Source organism: Neolamprologus multifasciatus, chromosome 3, assembly GCF_963576455.1.
Source record: "Neolamprologus multifasciatus chromosome 3, fNeoMul1.2, whole genome shotgun sequence".
In the NCBI taxonomy this organism is placed as follows: domain Eukaryota; kingdom Metazoa; phylum Chordata; class Actinopteri; order Cichliformes; family Cichlidae; genus Neolamprologus; species Neolamprologus multifasciatus.
In genome coordinates this window covers 3,620,125-3,646,992 of record NC_140441.1, presented here as the reverse complement: position 1 = coordinate 3,646,992, position 26,868 = coordinate 3,620,125, and the positions used below count along the sequence as shown (strand labels likewise).

Here is a 26,868-nt window from a genome sequence, read left to right as displayed (position 1 = left end):
GGTCATCCAGGCCTTCATGACCTTTATGCAGTGTTTTATAATATTTCTTAGGGGTGGGATGCATGACATAAACAGTCTTGATTCCACCACACACTTTATTGTGTGAAGAAGACTGCTCACACACATATTGGAATCTGTCAGAAGTCTATAATTTAAACTATATCCTGTCATGGTCCGGGTGAGTGGCATGCTTGTTTGCTGTGCTCTAGGGCTCCTCCTCTGGGTGGAGACCTTCATTCCACCTGGGAGCTGCACCTGAGGCTGATTATGTCGGCAGTATTTAAGACCAGCGCTCACAACCACTCGTCGCCTGAACGTCTGCTAATCATCGTTAGTGCTAATCCGTTCATGTCTCTTGCCGATTGTTAGTATTTGTGCTAATCTTTTGCTCTGTCTTCAGCTAAATCCACCGACCACGCCTGCAAACTGTCACCACTTACACAGTCTGGTTGCTGGTCACTTTTGCCAACCATTGTGTGTCAGTCATAGCAGTCCCAGCTCACAGTGTGTGTGTGTATCTGCCCTAACCTTTGTATATATTCCCCCAGCCCAAGTGTTTATAATCACAGTTTTCACTTAGTCACTATTTCACTCCACCTGTATATAGCCACTAAACTCCATATTAGTGTGTATTCACGTTTTTTTCACTTGTTGTAATAAATTCTTGCCACGTTCATCCGGTGTCTGTGTTTAATCTGTTTGAGTCCAATCTGCCCTGTACAGCCGCGCCGTGACAATTTCCTTTAATACAAATGTTGTATTCTAGCATCTGTAATTGTGTGGATGCTGTAAGCACTATTGTTTTCCCGTTTCTCTTTATTCTTTATTATTCTAGTTGCTTCCGTTTTCAGCAAAAACCTCTTTTCAGAAGAATTTTCAGAATTTTCACCTCTTATTAGAACAAATCTCAGCTGTTTTCAGAAAAAACTCTTTTCAGGCCAAATTCTGCTGATTCACCTCTTTTCTGCAAAGTTTTCAGCCTTTTCACCTCTTATCAGCACAATTCTCAGCCGCTTCTGCTCATTTCAGCAGAATTGTCAGTCTCTCCACCTTTTCTTTGTGAGAATGACCTTGGCTCAGTGAGATGAGTAGCTGCCTTGAGACCAGGAGGGCCAGGTTCTAATCCTGCTCAGGGCAACATTTTTTTTTTCACCACTTTTAAGCACAAATTTCAACGTCTTTACCCCTTTCAGTAGAATTTTTGGCTTTTCACCACTTTTCAGCAAAAATTTCTGCTTCTTCACTTGTTTTCAGCAGAATTTTCAGTTTCTTCACCGCCATACAATTTTTGCAACTTTTAACTTTTTCAGCTATTTTCAGCAGACATCTTCAGCGTTACAGCATCCACACTGCATTTTCGCAGGAAATGCAAATTTTTCTAGTCTAATGTTGTGGTCAGCAGCATCAGTTGCTACAATAAGGACCAGCACAGAGATGACTCCACTTTCAGAAACCATAGTAAGATCATTTTTATCTTTCACCAGTGCTGCTTTGGTGCTGTGATGAACTTTAAATACAGACTGAAACTCTTAAAATAAACCACCTTCTACAAATGATCACACGCTGATTTATAATCACTTTTTAAGGAGTTTAGGAAAAAACTGAAAGCTCAAATTTGATCTATGATCATTCTGTCTCAGCTACACCTGTCGATCAAACACAAATCTTTACCCGAACATCAGAGGAAAAAAATCCACAGGAAAGAAACACTGCTAATAGAAATTATAGTGATGGGAAAAACTGTTTGACCCATACTGATGTCCCACTGTCACCATGTGTTCACACTTAAAAGTTTCACTTCATCAAACTAATTTTTTTATTTTATTTTTTTACTTTTTATTTTGTACTTTTTCCAATTTTATAGTACATGCAAACAAAAACACGAAAAAAAGAACACAAAAAAATAAAATAAATAAATAAATAAAGGACACCCAATCTGTGAAAGAAGGGAAAAGGGGAAAAAACAAAACAAAAAAAACAACAACAAAAAAACAACAAGGAGAGGTCCCTGCCCTATGGGGCTGAATGAGTCTTATAAGCTATCCATTTTATCCACTGTTTTCGGTGTTTGTCAGATTTCAGTCTCAAAGTGTAGGTCATTTTCTCCATTATATACATGTCCTTGATTACATCAGTCCATTCTTCCAATTTTAAAGGGTCGCTTTTCAGCCAGTTTTTTGTTATTACCTTTTTGCTTGACAACAACATAATTTTAAACAAGTAATGGTCCTCCTTTCTTACATTTTCCCATATTCCAAAATACATTACTCGTGCCTCACACAGCACGTCATACCCCAGCACTTTCGTCATTGTTACCGCAATGCTTTCCCAGTAAGGTTTAATATTTTTACACTTCCAAAACACATGAGAATGATTGGCGTCCCAGTCTCCACATAATCTCCAGCATTGTTGGGGTGTTTTCAGCTGCTTGCTTTTGATATAAGGAGTAATAAAGAACCTAATCACATTTTTCCAGCCATATTCTCTCCATCGTCTAGAGCTAGTGGAATTATGCTGTGTGAGACATATGGATCGCCAGTCATCCTCTGACAACTCAAGATGTAATTCCGATTCCCACTTTTGTTTGATATATAATGTTTCATTCCTATTCAAATTTTGCAGGCCATTATATAATTTCGATAAAATTCTTGATGGAGGATTTTTATATGCACCTGTTATTATTTCTATTATATGGCTTCCTTCTCTCAAGAACTTCTTCCTAATTTCTGTATTGTAAAAATGTCTTAATTGAAAATACCTAAATAAATCTGATTTATCCAGTCCAAATTGTCTCTGTAAATTCTCGAAGGATTTGAATGTTGTCCCGTCTATTAATATACACATTGCTGTAATTCCTTTATTGACCCATCTTAAAAATGTACAATCCCATTGTCCACTTTGGAATTTTCGAGAATATGCAGGCCAAATCAGCAATTTACAGTCTTCTATAATTCTATATTTCTTCACTATAATCCACCAGAGTTTAATAGTGAATTCAGTAATGAGATTTGTGTTCGTAGACTGGATAGTTTCTTCTCCCAATCTTGCTTGTGGATGACATGATAAGCAATAATTTATCTCCATATGCTTCCATTTTGAGGTGTAATCCGGTGAACACCAGTAAACAATATATCTCAGCTGGGCTGCATAGAAATATTCCTTGAAATTCGGGAGGGCAAGTCCTCCTTTTTCTTTTCTTAATTGGAGTATTTTAAATCTTATTCTTGGCTTTGTCCCTTTCCAAATAAATCTACTAACTAATTTATCCCATCTACCAAATTGTGCATCTGGTATATGGACTGGCAATGAAGTGAATAGATGCAGTAGTCGGGGAAGCACATTCATTTTTATTACCTCTATTCTTGAGCTAAGGTCCATGACAAGCGGAGCCCATTTAATCAAATCTTTTTGGATTGTATTACTAATCTTTACATAATTTGCCTCGTATAGTGTACTTATTTCACTAGTTAGATAGACACCTAAATATTTGATCTTATTTGAGTCCCATTTTAGTTTATATTCATTTTGAATTGATTCTTTGGGGGAACAATTCAGACAGAGTACTTGAGTCTTTACGATATTTAATTTATATCCTGAGTTTTTGCCAAAATATTTTAATGCTTTAATCAACCGAGGAAAGGTCGTGTCAGGATCCTGTAGGTGTATAATTATATCATCTGCAAAGAGACCTATTCGTTGTTCAATTTTAGAAACTAAAACCCCTTTTAAGTCTGCACTTTGCCGTATATACTGAGCCAAAGGCTCGATATACAGAGCAAAAAGGGCTGGACTCAGGCAGCAACCCTGCCTGGTTCCTCTGAAGAGCTCAAAACTGTCTGTCAGGTCCCCATTTATTTTAACTCTAGCCAATGGCCTGTGGTACAAGGATTGTATACACTCGATGAAGATACTGTTAAAGCCCATTCTCTTCAAAACAGCAAAAAGAAATATCCAAGAGACTCTATCGAAGGCCTTTTCAGCATCTAAGCTCACTAAGGCTGTTGGGATTTTCTCTTTATTAACTTCATTAATTATATGCAATGTGCGTCGTATATTATCTTGTGTCTGTCGCCCCTTAATGAACCCTGTCTGGTCTTCATCCACCAGATCTGGGAGAAACAGCTCTAAGCGTCTTGTGATTATGGATGTAAATAATTTATAATCCACATTTAAAATAGAGATTGGGCGATAAGAGTCACAGTTTTCCTTGTTTTTACCTTCTTTTGGTAAGACTGATATAATGGCCTCTTTCCAAGAGGGTGGAGTTTTAGCGTGTTTCAATGTCCAGTTAAAGGAATCTATCAAAATAGGAGCCAAAACCTCTTTAAAAGTCTTATACCACTCATTGGGATACCCATCACTCCCTGGACTTTTATTAGATTTCAATCTCCTTATTGCCTTATCCAGTTCTTCCTTAGTAATTGGTTTAGTTAAAAATTCATTTTGAGTTGTCCCAATAGAAGGAAGGTCTAACTGATCCAAGTACTCTTCAATTTCTTGTCTGTTTTTCTGGTCAGGTTGATTATACAATGTTTTATAATATTTTTGAAAGGCATTTTTTATCTGTATTGGTTCATATAATAGTTCCTTGGTGTTTGGATCTCTAATCTTATTAACTGCATTACTTATTTGTATTGATTTTAACCGTTTAGCCAGTACTTTGGTTGCTTTAGAACCAGACTCATAAAATGTTTGTTTTGTGAATCTCAGTTTCTTTTCTATTTCCTCCATAGACAGATTGCTTAGTTGTTTTCTTACATCTTTAATGCTTTCAGCCAAGTCGGCACTCAAATCTGTATGCTGTTTTTTTTCTAAATCCCTTAATTGTTGTTCTAATTTGAATTGTGTGAGCTTTTTCATTTTTTTGATATGGGTAGTCCTTGATATCAGATACCCTCGAATTACTGCTTTAACAGTATCCCAAATTATTGTTGGATCCATCTGTTCATCCTTGTTGTCAGCAATACAGACTTGTAATTCTTTTTTAATCTCTTGTACCACAGATTCATTGTTAAGAATACCAGTATTTAATTTCCACAATGATTTCTTATTCTGATTATATAAGTGAATAGTCAAGTGTATGGCGTTGTGATCCGACAGATCAGCTATACCGATATTACACTCTATGACTCTATGTTTATCGCTTCTATTTATCAAAAATAAATCTATCCTTGAGTGTACCTTATGGGCTACTGAAAAATGTGTATAGTCCTTCTCCAGAGGGTGTAATTCTCTCCATACATCGCAAAGATCCACTTCCTTTATAAGTAAATTAAGAGCCTTGGATTTATTATTTTTGCGTCTTTTTAAGCTTGTAGTATCTTTAGTATGATTTAATACACAGTTCCAGTCACCCCCACATATCAGAGTCCCTTCACTAAAACTAATAATTTTTTCAGATAGTTTTTGATAGAATTTTGGGTTGCCCTCTGGAGGGGCATACACATTTATCAGAGATACCACATTATTATTAATCCTCCCTTTAACAGCAACATATCTACCATCCTTGTCACAGATTTCCTCTAGCATTTCAAAATTTACCGTATTAGAAATTAAAGTTATAACTCCTCTTCGTCTGCTATTCTTACATGAACTGTAAAAGGAATTTACATAGCCAAACTTTTTAAATTTTTCATGTTCTTCTTTTGACATACGAGTTTCTTGAATGAATATAATCTGCGCCTTGTGTCGTTTCAATTTAGATAACAACCTACTCCTTTTAACCGGATTCCCCAGACCATTGATATTGATTGAGATAATGTTTATTTTACCTACACCACTCATGACTTGTACAATGTGCAGTAACCAACCCCTCAAATTTGAAAAAAGAAGAAAAAACAATATTACTAAACATAAAACAAAAAATAATCAAAAACTTGCGACTCCCAATTAGTAGGAAAAAACAATCTCCCACCATGACCCCGTTGGTAGGTCTAGGGTAAAAACCTCCACAAAGGGAGGGCCCTATAAAAAGTTTGAAAACTGAAAATATTGTTCCCATCTTATAGTCCAACGTATTTACCTCCATCCGGAGTTGCTCCTCCCGTTCTTTGAATTGATGAGGCAACCCTGTGATATTCTGATCAGTGGCAGGGGAGAGATGTCCCCCGAACTAATCAACATTTCTCTGAAATTCCTCCAGCTTTTTTTTAGCTCTCTGCCCCGGGGAGGTAATTTGCTCTCGACGGGAAATTGGGACCAGTTTCCACTCTCGACACCTTCTAGTTAGCGCGTCCTCCTCCTCAGATACCGCCGGGATCTGTACATCATATCCCCGCCTCTGTAACTCCAAAGCCGCATCTCGTGCATTGCTGTAGTTTCTGACTCCGTCCCGCCAATGGATCCGCATGCTCGTGTAGGGAGTTTGGAAGCGCACACCCGCGTCCTTTAATATCCATTTAACTTCTCTGTATTGTTTGCGCTTTTGGACAATATCTGGTGCATAATCATGATCAAAATAAATCGTCTTGCCATTCACCTGGATTTGCTTCTTTTTCCAAGCTTCTCGAAGTATAAGTTCTTTCGTTGTGAATTCCTGGAAATTGATAAGAATCGGGCGTGGGAATTCTCCAGGGCGCGGTTTCTGTATGGGGATACGATGGGCCCGCTGGATCTTGAGTTCCAGCCCGTCTGGTATAGGTATTTCGTGCTGTAGCAACTCCGAAACAAAGTCTTGGACGGATCTCCCCTCAGCGCCTTCCTCCACTCCAAACAGGCGTATGTTATTTCTGCGGGATCTTGACTCTAGATCCACCAGCTTGTTCTGAATAAATTTCTGTGTTTTCAAACTTTGGAGGAGCGCTTCAGTTAACTCCAGTGTCATGTCTTCTATATTTCCCACTCGGTCCTCAGCTTCCCCCACTCTCTCCGACAGAGTTTTTATGTCCTCCTTTATCTTATCGAGTTTGCCGCCCAGTTCCTGCTGTAGCGTGTTGATGCCTTCTCTCAGCCTTTCGTTATCTTGTTTCATTTCTGATTTCAATGATTCGATAGCTTTTAATAACTCGCCAGCCGAGTCGCTAATTATACTGCCAGGGCTCGTGCAATCTTGTCCTGTTGCATTGTTAGCATTTGTTTTTGCGGCTTTGTCATGTCCCCTTGGCATTTTGGCCTCCTTTTGCCTTATTCCTCACCAACTACATTCGCCTTACTCAATTGAGTTATCTGTTAACGAGTTTTCGGCGTCCACTCATTCCGCCATGACACCCGGAAGCCTTCATCAAACTAATTTTAACCCTCTCAAGGCAGGCGTTGCAGATTTGCAACAAGTAAAAGCTCACAACCTGATTACCCCACATACATATTTTATGAGTTGTTTTTACTCAGAAGTACCACTGCAGGTACTGTACGCGTACTGTAATCGGATTACAGTAACGCGCTACTCTCTATCTGAGACTGGAGACAACTAGGGCGCTCCAGTACCTCCATTTTGGTCTTTCTGAGTTATTCAGAGGTGGACTTCCTGGTGTGTTCTGGATCACCGTCCTGCTGCTTAACGCAACCACTCTTGAGCTTCAGAGTAGAAAGTGATGGTCGGATATTCTCCTTCTGATTTTCTGGTAAAGACCAGAGTTCAATATTCCATCAAACACAGTGAATCACCTTTAAGCAGAAAAGCAGCCCAGACCATCACACCACCATGTCTGACTGCTGCTGAGTTCTCTTAACTAAATGCTGTTAGATTGATGCAGATGTAAGAGGACTCAAACCTTACAAAAATTCCTCTACCGAGTATGATGTTTCACAGAAAATGTGATGCAAACCTTTTTCTTTTTGCTCAGCAGTGGTTTTTATCTTTAAATGCTGCCATGCAGGCCATTTTTGTGCGATCTCTTTCTTATAGTGGGGTCATGAACTCTGACCTCACCTTTGGGAAGTGAGGCCTGCAGTTCTTTGGAGTTAATGAGCTGTTGAGCTTTTGGGGTCACTTTGGCCGGCTCATAGGAAGGTTCACCACTGTTCCACAGTTTCTCCTTTTGTGGATAATATCTGTGGTTTGTGGTAAATAGTGACATGATGTGTTGCTTTTCAGGTCTGTGAGCCTACTTCACTTTTTCAGACGATTTCTATTTAGGGAATTTCTTGATTCTGGCAATAATATGGCCACACCTGAGTGTGGATAGTGAACGTGAACTCAGCTTTCCAAACATGTGTTTTCACACAGGGCCAGGTGGGTTTGGACAATCTTTTGCCCAAAATAAATGAAATCATCATTTAAAAATGTGTTTTGTATTTAGTCAACTTATCCTTATCTAATATTATAAACTGATTATCTGAAATAAGTAAGTGGGGCGAACATGCAATATGGAAAAATAATCAAGAAGAGGAACAAGTTTTTTCACAGCACAGTCACCAAACTTTAACGTCTCTGCTTTCATGAGTTTGTCTCAACAAAAAAGTGTTAAAGATTTTTTGTAAGATATTCTTTAGCATACATTGTTGAGGTAGCATTTTAAAATGGTACCATCAGTCAGCTCCCTTTGGCCCCAAACTCAATTAGAGACGTTTCAGTGGGAAACCGCTTTTACCCTCAGGTAGCTTTAAATGAATATAGTAGTAATAATTTAATAGCAGGCCTCACAGTAGAAGGTCCTGAGTTTGATTCCACATGACTGGGGCCTGTCTGTGGGGAGTGTGTTCCCGTGTTTGCGTGGGTTCTCTCCGGGTTCCTCCATGCAGTTAGTGCGGTTAGATCATTGGTAATTCTAAACTAAAAGGTGTGAGTGTGCGAATGAACGTCTGTCTGTCTCTATGTGTTAGGTGACCTGTCCACTCTCCCTGTGGTAGCTGGATAGTCTCCAACACCCCGTAACCCTGACAAGGATAAGAGAATGGATGGATGGTACTACAAAATACACAACTGACTGGAAGCAGAAAATTAGATGATGCAAACCTCTGACCTGTGTCTACAGCACTGACCTCTGACTTTCAGCTGCACTTCCTTCTTCATCAGGATGTTTCCCTTCCTGTAGACGGTGCAGGTGTAGACTTGTGTGTCTCTCTCTGTGGGGTGTTTCAGGGTCAGACTGAGGTCTCCAGTCTTCAGCAGGTCTTCATTCATCTTCGTTCGGCCTCTGTAAACCTGGTCCTGCTCTTCAGGCTGGTCAGAGCCGTTCTCGTACACGTGGACCTTTCCGTAGTTACCCTTCCACTCCACTTTAGCATCTTCAGGCAGGTTTCCTGTGGTTTTAAAAGGCAGCTTGACAGACTCCATCCCTGAATCCACCTCCAGTTTTTGGACTGAGAAGACAGAAAAGCACAAACTTATAACTTAAACGTAACAACAGTTTAAGCTGTTTTGGAGAAGTTTCATGTTTGGAAAATGCTATTGTCTGCTGGCGGGAATGAAGGAGACAACGAGTCTCTTGATTGCACTATTAGTTATGTTAAATTATTGTTTCTGTGGTTGTGTTTCTTTCTTTAATTAATCTGCAGATGAACAGCTAACAGCCATTTAACGGTGCATTAACTTACATATCAGAGCAAAGACACAAACAAACCTGTGACTGTGAGCAGCACTGTTTTCTTCCTCCAGATGTCCCCACTGATGACCACACAGCTGTACTCTCCACTGTCTCTCTCTGTGGGCTGTTTCAGGGTCAGACTGAGGTCTCCAGTTTCCAGCAGGTCTTCATTCACTCTTGTTCGGTCTCTGTAAACCTGGTGCTGTTTGTCAGGCTGGTCAGATCCACTCTGACACATGTGAACCATCATGTATTCTGGTTTATATCGTTCCCACTTCACTGTGGCCTTTTCAGGAAGCTCAGCTGTGGTTTGTAAAGGCAGCTTTACAGACTCCACCCCCTCCTCCACGATCACCTGACAGTCTGAGGGGATGAGAAATAAACAACATGACCTCTTGTGACCTTGTGCTGCTTAGTTTTGACAGAACAATGTTACAGTCATTGCAGGAGCTCCTATAAAACTGACCTCATGTGGGTCTCTCCTACCTTTGATGCCACCCTGTTTTGTTCAGCAGACTTTAGTCAGCGATTAGAGCTACTTAAGGCAAAAGAAAGGTGAGCTCTAGTGCCAGGCATCCTTGTTGGTTTTGTAGCTGGTGTGAGTGTGCAGTGGCACTTTTAGGGAAACATAACAAGTGGGGCCTAGTCCGTGATCTCAGAAAACAGAAGCTTGGAATTGGCAATATTTCATTTTTTAATATTGGACTTGTAGGTGTCTAGAATAATGTTACCTTGGAAAATACAACTTCCCAGTTAAGTTAGGTGAGTGTCTGAGTTTGAGTTCTTACTTCAGACACTAGTTGCATAGATAAGATAAGATAAACCTTTATCAGTCCCAGTATGGTCACGGCACAAAACGGACAATACAAAGTTAAGAGCAGCAAAAATTAAGAAAAACAGTAGAATAGAATAAAAAAATAGAATAACATACGATACAAAATGGAATACAATTGTTTAGCCTTATTTTCAGAGTAATCTGGGGATAAGTTCTCTGTTGGGGACAGGAAATTGAGGGCTCTTGTCACTGAAGCTTTTGCCTTACAAGTTGCCTCAAACCCAACATTGTTGGCAAGCTTGTGACCGAGTTGGCAGACGGGTGTGGTGGTGCCTTAATTAGGTGTTTCAAGGCAGGTGCAGCATGCTGGCACTGCTCAAGTTTGTGTATTTGCTAACCGTTTAAATTCAGTTTTATGTATAAATATATAGCACCAATTCACAACAGCAGCTGCTTTAAAGGTGCTTCATGCTGCAAGGAGGCTAAGGTCCTGGGAACAACAGGAAGTAATAGCTTTATTTTAAAGGGAAAAGACCACCAAACGAATCAGGCCTCAGGAGCAGCCTCTGTCCCGACAGTGTAAGGGTTTCTGGTTGAAACAGAATAACGTAATGTTCTCTGAATTTGGAAGCAGGTAATTAAAGTTTACCCAGGCTGTGCTTTATACATGTCTGCAATGACTCACTGATTTCAACCATCTCGCTTCTAAAAGTCTTAGTTAAACCTTCTGAGGATCCATAACTGGATTCATGTGTGAAGAAGATTGCTCACACACATGCACAAGTTAAGTCTGTCAGAAATGGCACAGTGCCAAATGTGAAGGTAGGCAGGCAACTGTGAAGGGGCTCAAGTCACTTTGCTCTTCTTTAAATAATCATTCATTTTCCTGCCACACAGCATATACAGTGCACTACAAATACACTTCTTTTTTATTACTAAGTTATTATACTGTGTTGTGTTGTTTGTGTTGCGTTGTGATGTGTGGTATCGTGTCGTGTTGTGTGACTGTGCAATGACAATAAAGAGTTATCTTCTTATCTTCATATTAATTTAGGGCCACTTTAAAATCAGTCAGTTCACTTTGGCTCCTTCACTGGGAACCAGTTTTGCCTTCAGTTAACTTTTTATTTCTACTCATCACAACTACTTAGAAAGCAAGATTCAAACCTCAGACCTGTATCTACAGCACTGACCTTTGACCTGTATCTACACCACTGACCTTTGACTTTCAGCTCCACTTCTTTCTTCATCAGGATCTTTCCCTCCCTGCTGTAGACGGTGCAGGTGTAGGTGTTTGTGTCTCTCTCTGTGGGGTATTTCAGGGTCAGACTGAGGTCTCCAGTTTTCAGCAGGTCTTCATTCATCTTCGTTCGGCCTCTGTAATCCTGTTCTTGTTCTTCAGGCTGGTCAGAGCCGTTCTCATACACGTGGACCTTTCCATATTTGTCCTTCCACTCCACCTTAATGTCTTTAGACACTTGAACTAAGGTTTTGCAGGGCAGCTGGACTGACTCCCTGCCTGAATCCACCTCCACCTTGTGAACTGAGAGAAACAAAGATGATGACATGAGCAGCAGCATTGAGAATGTTTTATTTGACTGGATAACTTAAAAGATTTCCAGTAAAATCCATTCTGACTGGACACATTTGATGATGATGAGCAGAAGCAGGAAGACAGAGAGAAGAAAACGCTTATTTTTATTTGTGGGTAATTGACACCTGATGGGATGGGACTGTGAAAGCTAATAATATAAAAATGACAACAGTCACCTGTTTAAACTGGTTATATCTGTTAGATTCTTTGACATTTAACTGCTCAGATCCTTTTAAATAGACGCTGACCTTTGACCTATATCTACAGAACTGACCTCTGACAATGAGCAGCACTTCCTTCTTCATCAGGATGTTTCCCTGCTGATTGTAGAGGGTACAAGTGTAGGTGTTTGTGTCTCCATCTGTGGGGTGTTTCAGGGTCAGACTGAGGTCTCCAGGTTCCAGTAAGTTTCTCTTCATCTTTGTTCGGTTCTTGTATTTATCGTCCTGTTCTTCAGGCTGGTCAGAGCCGTTCTCATACACGTGGACCTTCCTGTTTTTCATGTCCTTCCACTCCACTTTAGCGTCTTTAGGCAGGAAAACCGTGGTTTTGCAGGGCAGCTGGACAGACTCCACCCCTGAATCCACCTCCACCTGAGGGACTGAGAGGACAACAAAGTATCTTTTACTATAGTTATTCTCCCAGTGTAATGGAACATGCCTTTATTATGTATTTTGTATTTCTTTTCTATGTACAGTTGTACAAAAAGAGAGAGAATTTATTTTCATCATTGAATCACAACAAGCAGCCTGTTTCTTTGACGATGGAATAATGAATATTAAGCTCGCTGCATCGCTAAAATTATGTTGTCTCCAAACAAACTTTAGTGAGGACAGCATAAGCACTAAAATGATTTTCGTTGACTGGATGAGTTAAAATATTTCCAGTAAAATTCTTTCTGACTGGTTCCAGTCTCAGATATGACATGAAAAAGTCGATGTATTGAAGGAATGGAGGAGCTTTGAGCCAACTGATACTTAGCACACCATTACAGTGAGTCTGACCTTTGACCTGTATCTACAGAACTGACCTCTGACTTTCAGCTCCACTTCCTTCTTCATCAGGATCTTTTGCTGCCGGCTGTAGACGGTGCAGGTGTAGGTGTCACTGTCTTTGGGATGTTTCAGGGTCAGACTGAGGTCTCCAGTTTTCAGCCATTTTCTCTTCATCTCCGTTCGGTCTCTGTAAACCTGGAGCTGTTCTTTATTCTGGTCAGAGCCGTTCTCATACACGTGGACCTTCCTGTTTTTCATGTCCGTCCACTCCACTTTAGCATCTTTAGGCAGACAAACTGTGGTTTTGCAGGGCAGCTGGACAGACTCCACCTCTGAATCCACCTCCACCTTGTAACCTTTGAGGACAACAAAGCACAGCATGATGACATCATTAGCAGCTGTGATGGTCACATGACCTCCCTGTCCCCTCCTTGTCTTCTAGTCTCAGTCAGATTGTGTCTCAGTTTGTTCCTGATGTGTTCCTGACTCGTTCTTTGGTAACTAGTCTGCAGCGTCCTGTAAAGTGCTGCAGACATGTTGGATGAAGAGCAGAAGAACAGACAGACTGAGCCTCCACAGTCGGCCATGTCTCACACACATCAGCACAGAAACCATGAAGATCTCATGTGTCTGAACTAGAGATGGACCGATCCGATATTACGTATCGGTATCGGTCCGATACTGACCTAAATTACTGGATCGGATATCGGAGAGAAATAAAAAATGTAATCCGATCCATTAAATATCAAAAAAGCACCTCACAAAGCTTGCTACACAGCAGGGCTCGCAAAATTTCAAAATCTCCGGTAGCCCTTCGGGCAGGCATTCTTCCATTTTTGGTAGCCCAAAATAAATTTAAGTAGCCCGAATAAAAAAGAAAGCAATTTTTTTATGTTTTGTTTCCGTTACAATATTATACATTAAAGTATAATATTGTAACGGAATACTGTTACAAGAGAAACAAAATTAATCTCTCACCTCCAAAATTAATCAAAAAAATTGTTAAAATAAAAATCACAACAACTGTATAAAAATTACAAACATTAACTCAAATACTTGGTTCAAATTGAACAGAAATTTCTATGAATTTGTAAGAACTGTGTAGAACATGAATCAGTCTGTGTCAGATCCTGAATTTGAAATTTCCACTGAAGTCACGGGTAAGAAGTAAGTGGAACCAAGATCTAGGCCATTTGCTTTTTGAAGTTTGCAAAGACTGCTAAATTTTGCCAGTGGTAGTTCACTCTTTGCAACATAGCACGCTGTTCTAAACTGATTTTTCAGGAGTTCTTGTTGTGCTTGGTTTATTTTTAGTATGTTTTTTGCAATTGCTGTTTGTTCTGGGAAAGATACTGCAGACTGGGCAATAATGCATTTCTTGCATTTCTCATGAGTTCTAATGGGGGCCTTTCTTAAAATTACTGGTCCCAGTAACAAAGGCGCTTATGGACTCAGAAATCAAATGAAACTCACAACACACCTGGCAGAACATCATGTTCTTTAGCTCGTCATATTCCAGCCACAGAAATTCTTTTGTCCATGAAACCATAAAGCTGCACTTTCTTTTTGCCTTATAGTCTGATTTGTCATAACTTTTCCGTTTTGTGGTAAACTTTTCTTTGGCTGCCCCTTCTTCACCCTGACCTGTCTTATTTGGCTGAGCAGAACTAAAATACCAGCGTAAATCCTGCTGCTTTTACACACGTACTTACATAACGGTCAGCAATTTTTTGCGCACTCAACCTCTCACATGTTTAAGCTTGCTGCGAGAGATTTCACTTGTCACGTTTGAATAGTAAGCTAATGAGTGATAAGACAAAGTCAGAGGAATTGGTGCACAATTAATCGTCACTCACCAATCAGTGCTGCTGCTCTCTACACACCGTTCGCGCGATCGCAAAATGAAAGTGAAAGCAAAAAGCAAGCGCAAATTCAAACGCAATTTCAATATGTCACATATTGACAGTGACTCATCGATGCCAATGACATAATTACTCAGCTACATTGGCGAAAGAATGCAAAAGCATTGACATATATTTTCCTTCCTATGATAGCCCGACGGGCAGGGCTGAGTTAGATTTTGGTAGCCCGACTGGAAAGATCGCTAGCCCCGGGACGTCGGGCTAGCGATTTTGCGAGCCCTGCACAGCGTAACTCGGCTCATAACCGTAGCACGTAGCAGCAGTGTGCATCACGTGATAGAGCGACTGTGTGTATTTGTAGCCTGCTAGCAAACCAGCATTTCATCTCCGAGGAAGTTTTCCCAGAGAGAAGTAAAGCAAGTGTGTAAGTTCATCTCTGAATGTTTGTAAAGCATTCCAGCATTAAGCTTAACAACCGACATATGGAGGGACTGCCTCTCTCTCTCTCTCTCTCTCTCTCTCTTGCTGCTACTTCAATCGTGAAACTGCTTAATGATCAGCTGATCTTCTTTTCTGTCGGAGTCCGTCTCTCTTCTTTGTTTTTGTCTCACTTCTCACCAGAAAGAGGAAACCAGCGGCTGAACAACAGCAGCACGTTTAAGCTTGATAAGCTGTTGTTAGAATTTATTTAATATTATTTCTACACCAGGATCTTTTTCTACGTAGCTGAAGGCTGGTAACTGTGCAGGGGCGTATCTAGCAAAGTTTAGCCAGGGGGGCCGATAGGGCATGAACAGGGAAAAGGGGGCACAAAGACATACTTTTCTTTCTTGTTCTCATTTAAAATGTCTAGTTTTTAATAAATAATTATCTGACTCTTACACCCAAAGTTTTAATCTGATGTAAAATATATAGAAGTCCATTACTGTATATAGTAACTGTTAAGTCTAATATACCCTAGTAAGCTATACTACTTTTTCCTTTGGGAACCATCTGTCAGTCTGCAGTTCTGTTAAAGAAAGATGTTGAATCTATTTAATTATTCTTGAAAAATAATTTATTTCTGTGAATTTTTTTTCCCCCTGCATCAAATTAAATTTGATTACATTGATTAAGCATCATGAGGTGGAGGATGGTTCCCTATTTTTTTTTTGCTGGGAGTTTGCAACCCTATTAGTTAGGTTGCTTAATATTTCTGCTAAATACTCTTTAAAATACCAGAACAGGGAGGATGGAGCAGGTTTAACTTTATTAGATTGATCAGTGTTGCTGATCTATGAAATATTTTGGGTGCAGTGTATTTTTTTACATACAGGTATAACAGAATAGCTTTAGTGTTGTTATTTATTTAAACTTGAGTATAGACTTATACAAAATGCAGCAAGATATTTAACAAACAGTTTTATTGATTAAAAAACACTATATCGGATTCATATCGGTATCGGCAGATATCCAAATTTATGATATCGGTATCGGACATAAAAAAGTGGTATAGTGCATCTCTAGTCTGAACATCTGAAGCTCTCCACCACATGACTGAGCACAACTCAAGGAGGAACATTTACTGAAGCTGCTGCAACATTTACTGTCAGCACATGTTTCCATGTCAGCTGCTGTTTACCACCACAGAAGAAGAACAGCTTGTCCACATGCAGCCTCTGTGTCAGATCAATGCAGTGAAGCACACACACTGTTTAGTAAAGTCATGTTGTGGAGCTGTTTCACTGATCAATGACTGAGTCTGAAGGAGGTTTTCTGACTTCTGGAACAAACCTGGAAGTTTCTCTTCAGCTCTCTGTATCAGCTGTTTGTAACTCTCAACTCTTTCAGCTTCTGGAACAAGTTTGTGTGAGCCGCAGTCAAGGAGCCACCAGAGGACACCTGCTGACCATCGGCATTATGGGTAGTGTAGTAGGAGACACTCACCTGGCATGAAATACTGTCGGAAATAATATGTGAGACCTCCAGAAACCACAAGAAGAACCAGGAGAACCAGGAGCACAAGAACAGCTTTCGCCCAGGATGGAAATTGTTCTGTACAGAAACATAAAAATAAGACCTCTGACCTGTATCTACATCTCTGACCTTTGACCTGTGGCATCATCGCTGACCTTTGACCTGCAGCACTACTTTGTGTCTCAGGATGTCTTTGTCCCTGTGGATGGTGCAGATGTATCCTCCACCGTCTCTCTCTGTGGGGTATTTCAGGGTCAGACTGAGGTCTCCAGTTCTCAGCAGGTCTTTGTTCATCTTCGTGCGACCACAGTAAAGGTCGTCCTGATTCTTAAGGTGGTCACTTCTGTTTGGATACACATGGACCATCATGAGTTCTCGGTCAGAGCGAGTCCACTCCACTGTGGTGTCCTCAGGCAGGTCAGGTGTTGTTTTGCAGGGCAGGATGATGAACTCTGACCCTTCCTCCACTTTAACCACCACTTGCTGGTCTGGGAGGACAATAAACCACAACATCAGCTGTAGAAGCAGACAATGGGAGTCATAGCACTGATCTAATCTGGGTATGTTTTGCCAATCGTGATTGTATACAAGAACCATACTTTTCAACAATAAAAGTTAAATAATAACTGCTTCCTGTTTCAAAGTTACATTTACTTTATTGCTCTTTTTCAGTGAATGGAAAGATTTGAAGTACTGATGTCAAAGAGCCTGAAATTACAACAACCTTGACCTGAGGTCACTCTGCAATAATGCAGATATATATATATATATATATATATATATATATATATATATATATCTGCAATAATGCAGATATATATATATATATATATATATATATATGCAATATAGATAATAATCTACGCACTTGGTGACAGTGAGAAGGAAAAATTCCTTTTAACAGGAAAAAAACTTAAATATTTATATTTTATGTGAATACCCATAAAACTTAAAGTCTGCTTCTTTGCTTTACTTTTTCCTACTGAAAACGTCATCAGTGCTCATGAAGAAGATTTTCTCTCTTTGGTGAACAGAGCCTCAAATAAAAACCACATTTTCTGAACTCAATTCAATCTTTAGAACTAACGTTTGTCCAGAAAAGGTAAAAAATTATAATTCACAACAGTAAAGATGTCATCAGATGTTATCAATGTGTCAAGCCCCAGCATGTTACAGTGCTTTAACGCGACTGTTAGACTGTTACGACTATCAGGACACTTTGGATGAACATTGATTTGTTTGATTTCTGCTGTTTCAGCAGGCAGAGTTGCACTGTACTGCTGACCTTTGACCTGCAGCTGCACATCTCCCACTGTAACTTTATTTCTTTTATTGCTGAGTGTGCAGGTGTATCTTCCGCTGTCAGTCAGCTGCAGGTTTCTCAGAGTGAGGCTGAAGTCTCCAGAGTCCAGAGCATCAGGTCTCATCGATGTGCGTCCGCTGTAACGCTGGTTTTGTCCTCCGAGATCGTCGGTTTCTTCCTGTCTCACGTGGACAGATTTGGGATTGAGATCGTTGCGAGTCCATGTTACTGTGGGGTCCACAGGTATTAAACCTGAGTACTGACAGGGCAGCAGGACAGATCTTTCCCCCTCATTCACCTCCACCAACACAGCCAGAGCATGCTGGGAAACTGAGGACACACAAACAGAAACACAAATTATCTGTGAGCTGTGGATTACAGCAAGAAATCACAGCTTCATCTGAACGTGTTTAATGTTGATGTATTCTGCTGTTAGTGTAGTTGCACATGCTCATAGTTATAATGGAAATGTTAATGAATGACAGGAAGCACAAACCTGCACGATCTCCTCCTGCTGCACTTCAACACATTAAAGAGAGAGAGATGAAAGAAAAGCTGATGATGAGAGCAGAGAGAGGAAGGTGTACTTACCGTGCAGGAGGATCACAAACACCACAAACATCTTCATGTTCCTGTCAAACTCAGAGACTCTTTAAAAGCTTCAGGACATCAGCTCACAGCAGCTTCACTTTCCTCTGCTGATCATCTACTGACACTCTCACACTCTCACACTGTCACAGCTCAGAGTTCAGCTTCACACTTTGTTAAAGCACATCTGTGGAATGAAGTCCGGCAGCCACAGATCACTTCTGAGGAAAGAGGAGGACGTCGGCTTTCCTCGTAGTTTCACGCCTACAATGATGCAGATGTGACCCTCAGCAGCTGGATTTCCTCTCCATAGATGTGTTTCCATGCAGATCATGGACATAAAGCAGCTGCAGGATGAAGAGCGTGAAAGAACTTCTTCCACTACAGTATTCATTACAGCACTGTGGCACTCCACAAACCCTCACACTGTCTCAATCCCTGTTTCCAGTTTACTGAGAGAAGGCCTGAAGCTCAGCCAATCACAGGACAGGAAGTGATCAGCTGACAGTGATTTGAAGCTGTCAGGGTGAGGCTGCTTCATGCAGGTGTGAAACTATGAGGAAGCTGAACGCCTCCTCTTTCCTCAGAAGTGATCTGTGGCAGTCTGCCATCATGTTTGGCTGCACACACTGAATCACAGAAGAGCACCAGGACACGCTATAATCAGCTGTCAGTGACTTGAAGGTTCACATTTCTAGGTTCACACCTGTTGATGAACTTTGGCCGACACAGAGTTGATCAACAGGTGTGAAACTACGAGGAAGCTGAACGACCTCGTCTTTCCTCAGAGGTGATCTGTGGCAGTCTGCCATGTTCAGCTGCACAGACTCAGCCTGAGCTCTCTGAAAGCTGACTGGGACCTTTTTAAAGAAGTGTTGTTTATAATTTAAAACATGACAAATACATTCAAATGTCTGATAAAATAAGTATGATCTGATTTCAAACTGCAGCTATATTTCTTAATTTTTAAGAGCCAGTAAATGGTTATTGTGAAATGATAATTAAAAACATTTGAGATAAACTGTGAACAAGTGAAATTATTTTGATAGAAGTGTTTTGTGATGAATACAGCAGACAGTAACCCTTCTGTGTGCAGCGGTGCTCTGCTTTCCTGAGCAGACAGTAAACGCAGCATGCAGAGTCCAGTCTGTCCTCAGTGTGTCAGCACAGCTTCAGTTCAGTTTCATTTAGTCATCCATTTATTTCTCTGTTACATTCATTTGGTGGGGACTGAGTGTTTATCTCTAAAGATCGGATCCAAGACATTTATTCAACCCTTAGAGGTGAAGGTTGTTACCATGGGAACCATAGACCTTAAATCTTAATGTTGATGATTTTATTTTAACAATCTCTGGGGAAATAAATGTTTCTCTGTTGAAAGCTGTAAATCTACTGCTGAGGAGAGTCCAGAGACATTTCCACAGATGTGTACAAATGTAATAATTTAAGAAGAATTCTGTTATTTAACCATAATAATAAAAATTAAACACCAGGTGATGATTTCAATATAAGACTGAATAACTACCTGCTGCTGGTTTCGGCTGCGCTGTGCAAAGCTCTTTGGAGCTGCAGGATGAAGAAACAGCTTTTGCACATGTGAGCAGCATTAAGGGCGAGTGTGGTCATGACGCTGAGCCTGTGGGTGTCTGCAGAGACCCTCTCACTCTGTTAATGGAGCCTATGTCACCTGGAGCCCAGCAGACTGGAAACTATAATCAGGTCTTTATCTGTGTGGAGGCGTGAAGCGAGGACACAAACATGGACACATGTCTCCCTTATTGTGACTGCTTGGATACTCAGTGAAGGACACTTCTGCAACAATAATCAGCGTAAAATAGTTTCTCTGTCCTGTCACAAAGTTTCTAAATATTTCACACTAACTCTTAATCAGTTTCATGTTTATTGTCATCAGATCTTGAGATTTGTCAGGTTCGATGATGTCACACGACAGAAGAAACTGAAGCTGATTGGATCATAGATGACAGACAATTTTGTGCAAATGAGATTTTCAAGATTTTAGCAGCAGGTCAGCTACTAGAAGAAGGCTGGTGGATAATAACCCTCAGCTGTTTTCTGAGCATCCACTGGAGTGTAACTGGTGGATATTTCCACAGCTAACCCATCATGAGAAAAAGTTTCTTTTTTATTTCTTTCATCCTTCCTTAAAGAGATAAAGCAAACAGCACATATAGTATAGGACGCCAAACAGAGGAGAGTTGTCTGAAGGACAGGAAGACAGATCTGCATTCTGTTTCCTGATGGGCATGGAGGAGGAGGCACAGCTGCTCTGACTCAACTGATGCTTGAGGTTAAAGTTACCACACTTCCAGCTCACGTGCTGAACAACAGAAACAATCTGCACCACCTCCAGGTAGACTTTAGGTGTTGTGCTTCTGCTGCACTATGGAAACCTGATGGTGACGCTGCTGCTGCTGTTTGTCAGAGTCCAGCTCACAGCCCAGTTTCTGGTTTCCATGCCAGAGTAAACACGGCTGCTAAGCAACAGCTGAGCAGGATCTTCTCACACAGGGAGAGTTATGGCTGCACTCTCAGGATGGCGTTTTGTTTTTCTGCTTTGATAAACGTTTCCTTCCCCTTCGTGCTCTTCGGCCTCGTGGGTGGATCATGTTTGGAGGCCTTCCCAACATCTCAACAAGATAACGCAGCAGTGCTGCCCGAGGTCGTTCCCAGATGAAACCGTCTTCTTATCACCCAGGAGGAAGGAGAGAGTCTCACACTGAAGCTCAACCTGTGACTGGACTCTCACAGACAGATTCATGTTGTTGTTCACAGCTGTCTGCCAGCAGGAACACACACTGCTGCACATCTGTGTGCGTCCAGCTGTTCTCCACTGTGCACAGTGTGCAGATGTTGTGAGTGGAACCCTCCACTGCAGCTGTCGTAGCAGAGACATCCTGTTTCCACTGAGGTTAGCTCTGAGCTACATGTTACTGTGAGTCTATTTAGGAAATCTTCCCTTCAGTTTGACCTCTGACCTTTGCCTACAGTACTGACATCAGTATCTACAGCAGGTGCTGGGGTTTGTTGCTGACCTTTGACCTGTAAATGAACGCTTGTCGGTCTCTCCCATCACTGATGGAGCAGGTGTAGTTGCTGCTGTCAGTCTGTTGGTTTTCTCAGAGTGAGGCTGAATCTGTGTGACCATCGTAGCTGTTTCTCCTCTAAGATCGTCTCCTCCTCCTCGTGGACAGATCAGCTGAAGAGTCCACATCACTGAGGCCTTCTAAAGTATGAAGCTGAGTACTTGCAGTTTGTTCATTATTACAAACACATTCCTCTGGACACAGACCAGGTACAGACAGCTCTGCATCCTCATCTCTTTAGAAAGAACTCTGAAGTCGCTCTGACCTCTTTGTGAAATGTTTCAGTCTTTGTGTCAAACAGAATAAAACAGCTGTGTTTAGACTATAAATGCTGCTGGAGCTTCTACGCTCTTACAAACTCATCTCCTCTCTGGTGAATCAAAGTAAGGAAAAGAAATGAATGAAACAGCTTTTAGGAAAATCAAACACCAGCCCAGTCTGTGTCCTCTGTGAGACCTTTGAAAAACAATGAAAATCTCTAAACATTCAGTCAAATGTGACCCAGAGTTCACTGGGTCAGACCTCAGCAGATCAGCAGGTATGAACTCACCACCTACTGACCAATCAGATCTGTGGAATAACACCACTCTCTGTGGCAGATCTCTGTGCAGACAGTGGGAGGGTCTGAAGTCTTTGTGTTTCCCTGATGAGCTTCAGTAATAAAGATTTTTAGACTTTAACAGTGTCACAAATCTGTTCTGATATAGGCTTTCATATATATTCAGACCGTCCATTCCAAGCAGTGTTTCAAGCCTACACTTGAATCCTGTGTTTATTCTCTTTAAAGTATAAGTATAAGTACTATCTGCAATCGCTGTGCAGCCTTTATGACACATATCTGTTATTAATCTCTGTCTCTCTTCCACAGCATGTCTTTATCCTGTCTTCCTTCTCTCACACCAACCAATCACAGCAGATGGCCCCGCCCCTCCCTGAGCCTGGTTCTGCTGGAGGTTTCTTCCTGTTAAAAGGGAGTTTTTCCTTCCCACTGTCGCCAAAGTGCTGCTCATAGGGGGTCATATGATTGTTGGGTTTTTCTCTGTATCTATGAAGCGCCTTGAGGCGGCTTTTGTTGTGATTTGGCGCTATATAAATAAAATTGAATTGAACTGAAATTCCCGACTGTGACTTGCTCTCTTTAAAGTATAAGTACTATCTGCAATCGCTGTGCAGCCTTAATATTTGCACATCCTAAAAAGAGTATGTCACAAAATCTGCATGACTTAGGGCACCAAAGTATTAACCATATACTTAATTTGTGGAGTATACTGTGAAATTTAGAATTAGATGTATTCATATCTATTACAGCTACTGTTCTGGATGTGGATATTCTTCTGACCATGGCATGATGGCAAACAAGTAAGAAATTATATACAAATGTATATTATCATCACTTACCATCCACAGCTGAAGCCATCCTTCTGCACTGGATGGGTCAAGACACCTCCCTTCCATTTAATGTCCACCCATTCTGTTTTTGTGTGGCGGGTTCTCCTCATTTTTAACTAATCACTGCACATTATTACAAAGCACAATACAATTTGGTATATGTCGTATTTCCTAATTTAAAAAAAAGATATTTTACAGAATTATACAGAATTTTATTTATTTTTTATTTATTTATTTTTGGCCTGTCCCGTTTGGCTCTTTTGCATCAGAATTATTGTTTAAATAATTTGTTCACCTGATAATTTTTATTTAACCGTACTGATTTATTTTGCAAATGAGACCTGGCCAAGAGGATGCCAACAGAGAAACACGCATTGTGGGGCCAGGTACAACAAGCTTCTACAAAGATGCAGTTGTAGTAAACTAACTTGTAAAGCCTATTTGCATAGAACAAAATGTGTTAAAGCCTAAATACCTGAATTTACGTGCAGCGAGTTTAGAGTCTTCCTCCTCTGATGAACTTGGGGCAGGATCAAGGAGATCAACAGTGTGATTCACTGCATTGATGAACTGTAGCAAAGATAAATCATTAAAACAATATTAATATATCGTCATTAAAAAAATACACAGACTTTAAAGTTATAATCTTGTTGCTTACCAGAAACTTCCAGTGTACATTTTTAATGTTAACAAACGTGACAATGGTACCGATCGAAGTTTACCTGTCAGAAAACATTTATGTATTTCTTACAGTTTGTGGAATTCTGTTAGCATTCAATCAGTAATTCTTTCTAAATGTATTTGAACATAATTATATGGACATTGGACAATCATCTTACGTTCCCCAAGCTTTGGTGAGAAAGCTGTGTCCAATCACCAAAGAGAATCAAGCAGCTGTGTAATGGTTCATAATGTAGATCCCCTTTTGCTCCTTTTTTGCCAGACAATGAAACAGCCCTTTAATTACCTACGTAAACAATTTGCATAAACACAAAGCTTTGTAATTTATATACTTTAAATTATGTTAATGATAAATAATTTCATGATAATGTCCTTTTAATTGAATTACATTACACAGTCTAATTATTGTGGTTATGAGTGCTTAAATTAATCATTGATATACCTCGCCTGTTAGCCACAGCTGTGGTCGAAGGGTTCGCAGATCACTGTGGCGGATAATTATGGACGTACCATGGTTTGTTGAGGGAAGCACAGAAACCACAACCTCTGTGTCTCTTTTCTTCCACAAAGACAGGACCTCCTCATTAAAGGAAAACACACTTAACATAAGATCTGACCAGCTATTGAACATGGTTTTGTTATTTCTAACACAGGTTTATGGACTGTTATTAACCACATGTCTTTGGAAAATTCATTCAAAATGTATCACTCCATGTCTTGAATGGTAAATGAACTGGTTCTTATAAAGCGCTTTTCTACTCTGAGAACTCAAAGCGCTTTACACAACTTGTGCATTCACCCAAGCAGATTTTTCTAAGTGTGTTCTAACATTCACACACAATCGATGGATGCACTGGAGAGCAATTTATGGTTAGTATCTTGGATATTTGGTATGCAGACTAGGAGAAGCCAGTAATCGAATCACCAACCTTCAAATCAGTAGATGACCTGCTCTACCACCTGAGCTACAGCCACCCTTGAGCATTGGTAACTATATAAACTCAAAGCTGTAATGGCAACACTTGCAAAGTTACTTTTCCCATACTCTAACTATGTTCCTGAATACTTGTTCCCATTCAGTTTCTACTGAGGAAAACATATATTTATTTTGTTATTCCAAAAATTTACCATGTAATCACTGCAATCATTTTGAATTTTGGTGCCTCCCACTTAGGTTAAGGTTACAACTAGTCAACCAAAATCCTGGATGTTCACATCGAATGAATTGAACATGAATATCAACATGTAAATAAATAAGATTTGCCCTTCATACACGTGTCCATGACTGATTACTGTGTCATGGAAAGGATCTTCTATGGAAAAAGAAGGCATTACTATTACTTTGATGAATCCTTTATGTTAGCAGTTGTCAATCCTACCTGAAATTCTGGAGTTTCCAAGGTAACATCCTCAACTCTACCAGTCTGCACAGGGGAACTCGGGGCCATAGAGGAAGCAACCTATATAAATATTGTGTACAAGAAATACAAAAAATGTTATGCAAAATATTTGTCTTTATAAATGAACGATAAATTTGTGCAACATTTTATACTGTCTTTGAAGATCTCCTGAAAGGAAAGGGCTTGCGGAGTACTGTTACATATCTCCCCTTCTTTTTTTGGCCACGTTCCTTCCATTTTTCTTCATCCAAAGGCCCAAAGGCCCTTGCAACATCAGTCAGAAATGCTTCCAAAAAATATGTGACTGAGGCAGTGGTATGGTCACATGTTAAATATGTAGCCACTGGTAGGGGAGAGGATGTTTTCCATGGATTTCTTACTACAAGTTCGTAAACATAGAAAGGAGGCGAACCCTTTCTTTTTTTCATGATACTTCCTGTAGCATCCAAATAAACTATGTCCTCCCGACAGCGGCTCTGGAAAATCTCAATGCTCCTGGAAGACCATAAAAAAAAAACCACCTTTTGGATGTAACATCACTTTCTGCAATACATCCTCTGGGTTGTTCTTCTTGTTTGCCACCATTAACTGGAGACTCATAATCTCATTATGATGAAGACGACTTTTCTTTCGGATTTCCAAGGCTATGTTTCTCAACACTTGAGGAGTTGGAACTTCATCTCTACACCCCGATTGCACAACATCATCATCCATTTTGCTCATGTTTTCCAGATACATGGCTCTAGGTAATTGGTTTTCCAATTCATGGCCAATTTTATCTCTCTTATGAGCTCTTACTGGCCTTCTTCTTAGTTCATAGTGGTTGTGCACACACTCGAGACCTTGAAAATTGACTTTTGCCTTTAGATCGTCTTCATTATCTACAGTGACAGTGACTGGACAGTCCTCAAAACTGCAGTAACCCAGACACCAGAAGAAAGGGCCCTTTCTTACTGAGTCCAAAGCCTTGACTCTGTGCCTTTTGAAGGCAAAGGAACAATATGGAAACACTGTCCGTATTCCGTCTGAAATCAGATCTGTCCACTGTAGTCCCTTGTATCCTCTTTGGGATCTCTTATTTTTTATATTAGTCCATTCTTTCCTTTTCAAGAAAAAAAAAGTCTGTTCAAGTGGGACCCTGATTCTTATGAATCCATCATCAGATGAGTTGCTGTTAGGCTAAAAAAGAGGAAAAATTTATTTTGTGAGAAAACGCTTTGTCCATGTTACATAACTCCTATAATATCAGTAAATATACTTAATATACTTAAAATACACAAGTATTTCAACAACCAGTGTTTCTAATGTCAGAATATAGAGCAGAAATTCATGTTGAGAAGTGTCATGAACTATAAATTTCATTCTATGTTACAACATTTGATAAAATTCTTTATTTAATTGTATATTGTGTTTTAAAAAATATTTTTTATGTAATATAAAGTGGTCATTTAAACAATGATCCTAGCACCAATCATAACTTATTTGAAAGCATTTTTAATGACTGACCTGCTCAGGAGACAGCTGTCCTTCCACCTGCGAGGAGATGTCCGGTGACAGAGAAGCGGCAGCTGATAGTTCTTCCTGTTGAAAATGACAATATTAAGTTTAGGGATAATTTCAACAGTAACACATTGACTAAAATTTGGTATACCAACATATTTGATATCAAACACAGAATTTTATTTATGGAACCTGCTCTGGTGGCTTTTGTCCATTATCTGAATCCCCTTTGACTGGTATAGACACGTTCTGTAGAG

At 40.2% G+C, this 26,868-nt stretch overlaps 1 protein-coding gene across 10 annotated transcripts in view; it reads right to left on the bottom strand.

The window, feature by feature from the left end:
• LOC146521105 (muscle M-line assembly protein unc-89-like) overlaps window positions 1-25,328 on the bottom strand; it is a 28,205-nt gene extending 2,877 nt beyond the window's left edge. For 2 of the 10 annotated variants that reach the window (XM_085154282.1, XM_085154288.1), the window contains exons 1-9: window positions 18,541-19,522; window positions 17,932-18,279; window positions 16,802-17,134; window positions 16,617-16,724; window positions 12,864-13,184; window positions 12,108-12,434; window positions 11,459-11,782; window positions 9,501-9,827; window positions 8,920-9,240 (exon numbers count right to left, since the gene is read on the bottom strand). In XM_085154282.1, the coding sequence (XP_085010408.1) occupies window positions 8,920-9,240; window positions 9,501-9,827; window positions 11,459-11,782; window positions 12,108-12,434; window positions 12,864-13,184; window positions 16,617-16,724; window positions 16,802-17,134; window positions 17,932-18,279; window positions 18,541-18,577 (2,446 nt within the window). In that variant the 5' untranslated portion in view covers window positions 18,578-19,522. Of the gene's footprint in view, window positions 1-8,919; window positions 9,241-9,500; window positions 9,828-11,458; window positions 11,783-12,107; window positions 12,435-12,863; window positions 13,185-16,616; window positions 16,725-16,801; window positions 17,135-17,931; window positions 18,280-18,445; window positions 18,464-18,540; window positions 19,523-20,062; window positions 23,154-23,505; window positions 23,998-24,153 lie in introns of those variants that run through there. The other 8 variants (XM_085154281.1, XM_085154280.1, XM_085154278.1 and 5 more) reach the window with 8 other exon arrangements.
• Between the last annotated feature and the right edge of the window lie 1,540 nt (window positions 25,329-26,868).